This window comes from Porites lutea, chromosome 14 (assembly GCF_958299795.1).
Source record: "Porites lutea chromosome 14, jaPorLute2.1, whole genome shotgun sequence".
Lineage (NCBI taxonomy): Eukaryota > Metazoa > Cnidaria > Anthozoa > Scleractinia > Poritidae > Porites > Porites lutea.
The window spans coordinates 15126206-15137733 of NC_133214.1; the positions used below are offsets into that span (position 1 = coordinate 15126206).

Here is an 11528-nt window from a genome sequence, read left to right on the forward strand (position 1 = left end):
ACACTGATCTATATATATTTCTTTAAAGAATTAGTTGAGAGAATTTGATAACAGATCAAAGATTCTTTGTGATCATTTTGTTAATTCTCATAGACTTTACTCTTGACAATGTATGGATATCGTTAGGAGAAAATTGCTGTTGGTCACTTTTGGAACTTTAAGTGTAAAGCACTAACCGGTAGCACTGTTACATGTCAACCAAAGCTAAGCAAGTTAAGTGTGGTAAACAGCACGACAGGAAAGTATTTTATGAGGTATTCATTTAAATGATCACGATTCAGGCATTTATTTATCCATGGAGTCAAAAGTCAGAACCACCTAGCGCAGCACAATAAACAACACCACAGGAAAAAACCTAAGAATTTCACCCAAGGATTGAAAACCTACTAGAACAACAGTACACAGCCATAACAAAAGATTGTTAACCAAGAGGTTTGTTTTGTTGACTTTTCACAGTGGTATAATAACAAAGAGAGTACATGTATTCTACAGCTGAAAGTTGTAAACAACCATTTGAATTTTATTCACTAACTTAAAAAAAATAGGATCAACTTGCACCTATCAGAGGCCCTCATAGGGGTAGGGGAAGGGGTTACATATGTCACTAATCTGAATTTCAAACATGGTTGTTTCACATTTTGAAGAGCAGGCCCTGCCCCTGTCGATATTTTTAACCCATCTTTATGTCGTTTGTTGCCATTTCACCTACATGTAATCTTACGTTGCTGTTTAGAGGCCATTTTGATTGTTTGAATTTTACCCCAACAGGACCTGTTATCAGCCGCATCTCAAGATATAATATAAAACTAAGCACTCACACAAGACGTAAATAGGAACCAACCAAAAGTTAATGGCAATTAACAGCCAACATGAGCCATTAATCTACATTAATCTCACATATTAAGTGATACTGAAAGCGATCTATCAATATTCATCATTGCATCTTTAGAAAATCCATCTTCATTTGGCAAATGTACTATTAATAAGATGTTATTGATAACATAATCTTGGGCCTTTGCCACCCAGGAAACAGACAACCACAGCTGACAGATAAGGATGGCTTAAAGGACCTGGAACAGCACTGTTTTTGAATTATGAAAACTTAAATTTGTCAAGTTTGTCTTTTTTAATCCTTATTAATCCCTTCCAACTTAACACTCTGTTAATCCTTTATAGACTAAGAATACCTCTTTAAATTGCATTTTTCTACTTTACCATTAATTTACCATTAATTTCAATTTCAAGACAATTTTGTGCTCACTGACTCAATATAATGTCATGGAAGTTCTCTAATTTTAAGATAAGCAGCTACATATTTTTGATTTGTCTAACACCTCTTTTCTTTGGGGGGGGGGGGGGGGACGAGGAAGGAAAGATCTGTATGTTGAAATTAAAAAATATATATTTGCAATAAGTATTTACCTGTGCAAGTCCTAAGTAATCTTGGACAGTTTCTGATGCATAGAACACCTCAAAATCCCTTGTGAGTACAATGACAAAGCCATCTAAAGCCTAAGCGAGTGACAGGACAAAAATAGAATTTAATTTGGCTCCAAGACATGAAGCCAACAAAATAAATGCTTAAAAGAATATTTAACTACATCATCTTAAGAGGGAGTGAAATTAATGCAGAGCACTTCTCCTATATCTTAGGATTTAAGTTTGAAATAAAAAGGTTTTTGAAAAAAAAAACATCTATAATGTGCAATCAAATGATGATGTTGAACAAGAAATACCTGAAACTATTTTCTAAATAAAAGTGCTACTTTTACAGTGTTAAAATTAAAGCCAAGACAGATGGAAATAAACAAAATTGAGTTTAATGAGTTTTGAATAATAAATTATATTTTGTTGTTTGATTTAACTATATTATATTCTTTAAACAAGAAATGAAATATTGTATTGTTATGCACATTCTAAACACAATAAATCAAGGCAATCACGGACACCACAATTAGTTTGAAAACTAATTCAATATTGCGAGACAAACAGACATCAGATGTAAACTTTTTTTAAAACAAAATCTCAGGAAAGGAGATCACAACCACCAGGCACTTAAGTGGAATGATTGAAAAATAATCCTTTGCACAGGAAGGAAAGTTAACTCAAATATAATATCAATACAAGTAAACAACACTCACATCTAAAAGAAGTTTAGAAAACACTCCATTGCCCTCAAAATCTGCATTCCCATCTACAACTTTTCCAACTTGGTTGTCTTCTGTCCATTGTTGACCTATGATGGAAAATAAATTTACAAGAATTAACATCTGATGAATACAGGTTTCTGTCTGTGTACATGTTTACAGCATGATAGCATGGTTGACTTGAAAATCCCAATATCAAAGCAATTACAAGTACAACAGGCAAATGTTATTGGAATGTTTTCAAGGTTGTAGATAAGTAGATCGGAACAAAAGAAAATAAACTTTTATATTTTTTTAAATGACAACTGTAATAAAAATGCTATGTTTGATCTTGATTAAGTCTTAAAGGGACAATTGAAAAATGAATATCCAGAGTGGCCAATAATACGATATAAAATATAATGCTTTCCATGTTACAATTTTTGATTAAGGGTGATATTGTTTTTCAAACATGAAAGTGAGCCAAGGTTTAAAGTCCTTTTATTCTACAAGTCAATTAAGGACATATTTGACCTAGTTCGGACCCTCGTGTTGTGGAGAAAAAGCTACCTACAAAAGTGAAACTTCTAAAAGAAAAAAAATAACAAAATGACAGTTTTGCATTGCATACAATGTTACCTTCAACATTACTACCTTTTCTCTCATGGCATTTCATTTCAGAAGAAAAAATACATGAAAAAACAGACAGATTTCAAAAGACTTTAATTCAAAATGACTCTACATGTCAACATGTTCTTTAGTATAAAAACACAGCCTTATGCTACAAAGAAGAGCGCAACAGAGTATCATAATGTCTCAACAGTGTACAACAAATGACTGGGAGGGGTGAATTATTTCAAATAGATTCTCTTGAGAGAAGCTTAATTTCTGCAACAATTTTTTTAAACTGTAAAATTCATGATATTACATGCAGGTTCCACAAAAATGAGTGACTTGAAGTGACTGTATATATTTTACAAGGTAGTTGTAAGTGCAGACAGTTTTGCTTTGGTCCCAAATGACATGCAATCCCTACGTTTCTAAAGAGATTAAAAAAATCTCTTAACCCTTTAGGTCCCAATAGTGACCAACATCAATTTTCTCCTCACAACATCAGCAGATCACCAAGAGTACTGGTTATGAGAATTACTTAATTGATTACCAAAGGGAGAACGCTTTGATCTTAAACCAAATTCTCTCAATTATTCTTAAAAGAAATGTATGGAGATCAGTCTCCAGAATTTGTATTTGGATCTTGGGACATAAAGGGTTAACATGTCCTTTCAAATGGCTTTTCAGTAATGTATTTCACCAAGTATAAAGAGTTTGTCCGGAAGTATTATTTCCTGTAAAGAAATAGGCATCAGGCTGGACTGCTTTTTTTTTTATATTATTTTCTAACTAAGTAATAAAGAAACCTGGAGTTTATGAATGGTTTCCTCCCAGATATTAAATGTCAACATTGTATCACGTACATGGCTCTAGTTCTCACTTTACAGTCAATGGAGCTTCCTACCTTCAATATTTTTTGTTTTGTTTTAGTAGATTCATATTTTACATTTTCCTTCAATTTCAAGACAATTTTGGAAGTTTAAAAAAAATTGTCAAAATAACATGACAGAGTGCCTTTCTTAACAGGTAAGACCACACTTTTGGTAGCTCTGGGAACAAGTGCATCTCTCTATAATAGAGAGTTACCCACTAGGCTGTGCTCCTAAAAAACCAGTGAGAAACCTAAAAGCTTTGAATCTAAGAGTGTCCAGCAATCAAGTCCTATGTAAAAACTAAGATTTACTTGTCAACATAAAGAGGCTTGGTTGGGGTAAAATTTTGACGCGTGACATGACCTTGAAACGTTGACACAAGGCAAATGAAAGGGTAACAAATGACACAAAGATGGCTGAAACTGTGACAGCACATTCATTCATTCATTCATGACAGCTCAATTCATGAAACTACATGTTTTGGAATTTAGATGAGGGATATGTGTACCAACCTTAAGAGGGCCTCTAAAGAGGCAAGCAGGACTGTCACCAAAATATCACGTTGTCAGGTGTATGCAATTAGTAGGAGGGGAGTTGTACAGCTGGGAAGTTACTTTGGCTCCATTTTCTTTTAATTGTTTCCTATAAGAATGGCTGGTGCTCACACTCATAGTAGCCGCCGGGGAACAATGTTTTACTGTTTGTGGTGGTGATGGTCATTTTTTTGTTCTCTTTATTCTTAAGTTGATTATTATTTTAATTTATAGCAAAAATGATTGTGAAAAATTAATTATCAGTGTGCCATACCTTTAAAGAAATTCTTTGCTCTGAGATAACTTGCAGACAGCCTGAGAATGGAGAGTTTGTCCAATTTCTGGATCACATCATGTGGGAAAGGAAGCAACTTTGCAAGGTTATCCAACTCAATGTTGAAGCGGTCGCGATGACGTTTGGAAGGATTAAGGGAACCCTTGAGGCTGTCAAAAAATAAATATTTTATTTAAAATAACATAAATTATATTGCACCGCTTGTAAAACAATCAGGAGATATGGAAATAATTAAAAACACCCCAAGTAACATCATCCATGCTGCCCTTTAGATGTATTTCAGTAATATACATGTATTGGCCAGCTCTTAAGTAAAAACCCGAGGATTTCAGGCCAAAACACAAAACTACGACCATAAATCTAAGAAAAAAATAGGCTGACGAGACATTTATTATATCTATGGGTTGTCTGTGGAGAAAGACGGAGTGCAAGCAAGTTATGCAGTAAACGTATGGCCTACTCACTGACCAGTCACAGAAAGTGGGTAATAAAACTCATAGACGTACACAAAATAATGTTTAGCGAAATAAGTAAACACCAAAATACTTTGTCTGCAAGAAGCTTACATTGCCAGACAAATTGTACAGGTGCCTTTTATTAAGTGCTATCCAATATTTCCTTCAAACATCACATTTTTATGTTTGGGGAAGGGCAGGTACATGTAGTAAAAAGGCTACCCTTCTTTCTGTGGAGACGAGAACTCCGTGTACAGTACAAAAGCCAAATATTTTATTGTAATTTTTAAAGAAAAATTTCTGAAATTCACTCCAGACATTTTTGACCAAGCACTGTCATTATGCAATAACTCAGTCTGTGATAATCCAAGAAATAAAAATTCCAAAAGACAATGAACATTAGGCATTGGAGATCAGAGAATTCTCTGTTTACCGCGCAGATTTCTCCAGCTAACATTGGGTAGCCTATGACTTTTTGTTATTTAGATGTGGAGCCTCTTTCAGAATATTCTCCCGTAGCATTACACCTTTCTCCTGCTACTAGAATTGTTAATGAAAAGCCGGGCAGAGAAAATGAACCTAAATAATGACAATTCCGCTGAGAGGGTAGCTATTCACATTTGTAACATATGTTCTTAGGCAACAGAATCTACTGATTGCAAAATAAACTTGATCAATGAGAAAAGAAAAAAACTAATTGAGCTCCTCTTTTCTCAAAAGTCTTCGTAACTTTCCAGACCCAAATCTATAAATTACATAATACCGTAATAGTGTCAGTCTTAGCCAACAAAGCATTCAATTTTTCAATTTTGTTTCAATGACTAATGGCTCGTTGTATTACTTTCAATACTAAGAGAACTTTTATCTTAAAGGTAATCACAGGAAACATAAAACATCTTTCTGGACCCGGTAATTATCCTGGGTTTTCGAAAGATGGGCTGCAGGGGTTAAACATCAATCCCTATAGACAATGCATTTAATGTCAAGTTCAAGACATATTAATTTGCCATAAAAGCAAGAAAGTAGTTGCCTAAGGCAAAGACGTTCTTTGTCACGGTTATACAATGTTATCTCAGCATAGTAACAGCTCAGCAACAAAATGACACAATGCAAAAAAAAGAATAACGTTCATCCACTGTTAACAAGACTAAGTAATCTAAAAAACCTTGAGAAGGAGGCAGTTAACAATTGAGAAGGCCTTATGGAGTTTTGGCATACTTTCCCCTCTAGGTCATTGTCATTTTTGTGATAGGACCATGCAATGAGCTTATCATATGATATTCAACTGATAAAAAATGTTATCTCAAAAAATGAAACTGTGTAGAAACAAGGAGAAGTCAAACTGTGGTCATTTAATACCAGTTAAGGAATAAGGCCTTAGGCCTAAAGTACAACTGGAGTGACAAGAAATCTGTGGTAATCCTACTTATGGAAAATAATAATAAAAAACTCCTGTCCAGACATCAGGAGGCATAACCGATTGGACATCTTAAGCTCATTAGCTGATTATTCAAACTAACTTGACACAGAATGTTTCTCTTTTCTTCTGTAAATGTACAGGCACAATAGACAATTTCAAATGAAATCACGTTTGGCAGCAGTTGCACAGTGCTACTGAGGTTGAACAGGACGTGATTGGGCATAAAGATACCACAAAAAACACTCGGAAAATCAATTAGTTTTTGGCTCGCAAAGCAAACCCTTTAACCTATCAATGCATTATTAACATTCTTTCTGCCAACTCTTTTGAGGGGCTGTCATCACAAGGATTTTTATTTTATCATGTCACAAATTACTGATATATCAAATACTGTAATGTACATAACGTTCAGTTCTCAAAACATTTCACTCAGCTATGCATTCTTCAAAGAAATCACAAGAAAAACATCGGACATTCGACTTCGAAAAAAAAAATTGCTTAAATCCTGTGTATGTAAATTGTGTGTCCGCTTCTTTAATTAAAGGCACTTGAAGCTTGTCATGTCTAACGGTTTCCCGGTTTACAATTCCCAAAACCAGGAAAGGAGACAAGAACCTGGTGGAGTTACACTTCAAAATGCCATCCAGATACTACTACGATTCTTAGGGCTGACCTTGAAGGGCAAAAATTAGACCGCAATCTCTTCTTTTTTTTTTTCCTACGAGACAAGAAATTCATAAACATGGGAAAGTGCATAGTGTTTCTTAGCGATGCCACTAACAAAAGATGTTTATTTTTTCAAAGTGGAAAGAGCATTTAAGGCGTGAAGCACAATAGGTAGCCGTAACAAGGCTACGATCTACTCGAGCCGGGTTGAAAATTTCGCCGTGACAGAACTTCCAAAAGCGATGTCGATTTCACACCTCGACTCACGGAATCTGTTTTCCAGCCTCTTGAACCTTAGAATGTAAAACTTTCAGGGAAAATTTGCATAAGAATCGAGGGACGCTCACCAGAGATAAAGGACATGTGTATCACCCATGAAAAAGAAAATGGAAAGAATTATTCGACAAGCCAGCTGAATATGTAAATTGATAAAAACATTCGAAAAATGTACAATGTTTTGCGCGTTAAGCGTTGTAAAGGCTTCGGAGACCCCCTATCCATAGAAATCCCGTTCTTAAATCGATCTTTTCAGATACAAAATTTGAGTAGTTCTCAATTGTCAAGCACGGCTTGTTGAGAACCGCAACAAAATGCTTGGAATAATATAGATCGTCCTGAGAATTGTTTTTCTCCGTCGCAAATTATTATGGTCATAGAGGACAAAGTTATAGGAGCTCGATGCACGTAAAATAAAACGAAATTAACCACTAAAACGTTACAAAACGCTTCTGGAAGCTTCAAAGAATCTGGAGAAAAAAGAAATATGTCATTTCGACTAGTAGATCGCGAGAAATTGATTCCGTGCATCGGGAGAAAAATTTTGACCATCACCTCGATCTCGCAAAGACAAACATGGCGGGTCTGCCTGCTTCAAACAAAAGCTTTAGTTTGCCACAGAAGGAGACCTTGTTTGAATAAATTACTACCACGACCTTAAAAAAATACTGATTTGAGAAAAATTAAGTAGACTTACGCCGTAATCGAGCGGTAAATTTCTGGCGGAGCGATTCTTTATGTTTCTGTCCAAGAAAAAGTTTGCTTTCGCGCGTTTCTTTGTAGTGGACCGCTTTCACACCGCGCACGAAAACTGTTCTTTCATTTTTCGGCTGTCTAGTAAATATTAAAATCGTTCATTTCACCACAACATTTATTTCTATCGCTTTTGCTGAAGTAAAAGTATGTTGTCCTGTCAAAGGTCACATCTCTAGAAATACACAACTTAATATGCCGCGCCACAGAACATCAGATATATTAAACTAAAAATCGATGAGACAAACGTCCTCACTAGCGGGCAATTCAAGCACAAAATGAACACCCTCTAACTTTTTTTGCCTTGGAAGACCGCATTTCAAAGCAAACCAACCTAAGTTGTTACAATAGAAACGAACTCGAAGGTTGTCAAAGTTGCGGGCATCATCGGCGTCTGTAGTAATACAATGTCATTTGACGATTGAATGCAAATTCAACTGGCAGGTTATTTCAATCGCCGACAGGATTGCGGCGAAATTTACGTACTTGCCAGTTGGTGGGTTTGTTTATATCATTTCTGAGAAGAGCTAAAGTTGTGTTCTTCGCGGGGAGCGAAAATCCGAGCATTTTTGAAAGGCAGGCATTCGGAAACATACACCGGAAAAGGCTAGGGTATACATGTAAGCTTGCTCACATTTCCATTGCGAATGCAAGATCGTGAAATGCGCTCTAGGTTTATACAACGTTCAAATGATGAAAAACAAAACGAAATTTCTTCTCAAAGGATTTATCAGTGTGGCAGCGTAATTGAAAAGAATCGAATTATAAGTGGTTTTTTGCTGATCGAGATTTCAAAGGCAGACACGTTGAACATAACACTCCAGGTCATTTGGGATTCCCTCCGCACGTTTACTATAATTCTATTTCCTAGCACCTTATAACCTCGAACAAAACCCGAAAGTAAAATACAAACATGCTTACCTCGAACTTCGCTTCTTTCGCTTCGCTGTACTCATGATTTCGTCTGCGAAAACAATCAAATTCAGCAGGCAACCATTACCACACTTCTATACGGTAATTTTCTTTTCTCCTTGTTCGAATCGCGTTCTGCGGGTATTTACAAGCGCTTTGCAGGTCTCCAAATGCACCCAGTTCGTCCACAAGGATATTGCCTCGCTTCTTGTTTGATTATTTCACTAAACAGCGCTCATTCAAGCTCACGTCTTGAAATGGCAGCCATATTTCCCCTCGCCCTCAAAGTACGTGAGTACAAAAATCGTGCAGAAGACTCAAGCTAGCACAATAGGCCCCTCGCTGATTGGTCCGCTGGGGAACTCGTTACGTAAAACGTCACAAGGGAAATTTACATGTGCAGTTACTTGGAACTTTCATTCGCTTGAGGGACATGATTTCAATCTCAAATTTTTCCTGTTTTGGTTATTTTGCCCATTGATATCTTTCCGTCAGCGATTTTAACAGAGTTAAAAAACTATTTTTCCACATTCCCCGACGGTCTATGAACAAACCTACAGGACTGTCTCCCATTCAAGGTTATATACGAAAAAACAATGTTCTTGACTTCGGCTATTGTGAATCTATTGTTCTTACTACAATAGCGACCACAAGGAAATCACTTTGCATTTCAGTGGAAAGCAAAGTTCTCAAAAAAGTCTTTAGTCAAGGACCACTATCGAATCTTGGCAGTTTTTAACAATTCATTTTCCTGTTGTTTAAACATTTTTGCCATTGACGTGGCACGGGCCTTCGTTTGGACTCTTCCACGGCCATTTGTGGGAAAAGAAATATTAACCCACAGCAGGACAGAATAAAACGCGTTTATGAAATTCAACATTATGACAGCAGTCTAGCATTGTACTTCGCCAGTTGGTTGAATGAACAAAAATTGTCCCTAAATAACCAACCACCGTAGGGCACAGTGGCGCGATAAGATAAATCGTCACAGGGGGCCAATTTTTACGATCTCACTGCACCACGAAAATTTACATTTCCGCCCATTTTTTTTCCTCAATTTTTCAATTTTACAACAATTCGAATGAAATCCATCAACGTTAATGTTGTTGTTTTCCATCTTTCCAGATTCTTGCAGCAGGTGGTATTTTCTCAATTGTAAATGAATTTTGGCACGGTATGTATATATTCCTCGTGTTGCATTTTATAATTCATTCGTTACTTTTTATATTGCTCCATGGTCTGTTTTCTAAAAATAATATGACCGAATTTCTTTTGTGATGTCCTTTCTTATCTTTCCCGTTTTTCGCTAACCGCAAAATTTCCAATATTATTAGTGGGAGTGTTTTCGTAGATGGATTTCAAACTAATACTCTGAGATTGAGATAACTGAGCCCACAAGCGTCGGGGTTAAAAATGGGTTTCCTTTTAAAAGCCATTTCCGAGAGAGGCACGCTTCCGTCATTTGTCTAGCTTCTTGTCAGTTACATTTTAAAAGAAATATTTTTCGATGTTGTGAATTTCTAAATTATCAGAAAAGTGGCAAATTTAGCGGCAAAAATCACGAAAAAAGTAGCTAGCCGTTGAATAATGACACGGTTCAAACATCATGTACACGCCAGGTGACCCGTAAAAAGAGATAAAAAACGCGTACCTAAGTGTAAGAAATATATATATTAAAGTTTGACACATCGTTTGAGTATAAACGAAAACAACGTTATTTAATATTGCCGTGTCGTTTTCTATCAAGCTGTCACACTGATGCTTTTTCCCTTTCTGGGCATTGACCATTTTATTTTAAAAAGGCTAGTCTCTAAACCTTTCCATATTTGATTCAAAACAGAACACTATTAAGTACACATAAATTGGTTACATTCATACCAATATTTTGTCAAGAAAAAACAATGCACGTCGCGGTAGATCAAGTGGGAAAGAACTTGATAGAGGTGTTTTCCTGTTGAATTCCATTGTATCACAGTATCATTTCACCTTTGAGACTGTAAAATATTACGGAGCAAACAAAAGAAGCAGTCTACCAGACGGAATTGACAAACTTAATTTTGTTTACACAAAAGTAAATTTGGCGGGAACCGAGGCAGCTGGAGACGTGCGCTCGTTCATGCACGTGACACGTGTCCAAAAAAAAAAAACAAAAATGAGATTGAAGGCAGGAGCCTGATTGGAGGGTAGGTTTAACTACAAGAAAAGAGGACGCTTAACCTGTCAAAAAAGAAAAGAAAACCTGTATCAAATTGTAAAAAAAAGGCATGTAGAGGAACCAAAATACAGTCACCAGTCAAAATAGAAGCCTTCACAATGCTATATGAAACGACAGGTTTTAAACAGTAGCTAACAGTCGGGAGGCCATAAATAACAATTATAGTGAAATAACATTTTTTAAACAACCAAATTTGTCAAGATCTTGGGTTTTCTTTATTCTCTTCTTTTTCTTCTTGTTCTTTTTGTCCAATTTCGTTTTTCTTTCATTTGGTCGTTTTTTTTTTTACAGAGGAGATCGCGTAAACAAATTGTAATAAGAGAAATGATGTCGGTTCTTGATTAGGACCTGAAAGGAGAAGAGATATGTTTGCTTTTTGGCCTGTAATAATTC

General features: G+C 35.9%; 1 protein-coding gene across 2 annotated transcripts in view; it reads right to left on the reverse strand.

Annotated features, from left to right (window-relative positions):
• The window catches only part of LOC140925145 (uncharacterized), a 29391-nt gene extending 20165 nt beyond the window's left edge, over positions 1 to 9226 (reverse strand). The window contains exons 1-4 of one of the 2 annotated variants that reach the window (XM_073375103.1): positions 8930 to 9226; positions 4418 to 4587; positions 2142 to 2236; positions 1423 to 1512 (exon numbers count right to left, since the gene is read on the reverse strand). In XM_073375103.1, the coding sequence (XP_073231204.1) occupies positions 1423 to 1512; positions 2142 to 2236; positions 4418 to 4587; positions 8930 to 8964 (390 nt within the window). In that variant the 5' untranslated portion in view covers positions 8965 to 9226. The remainder of the gene's footprint in view (positions 1 to 1422; positions 1513 to 2141; positions 2237 to 4417; positions 4588 to 8929) is intronic. The other variant, XM_073375104.1, reaches the window with a different exon arrangement.
• Between the last annotated feature and the right edge of the window lie 2302 nt (positions 9227 to 11528).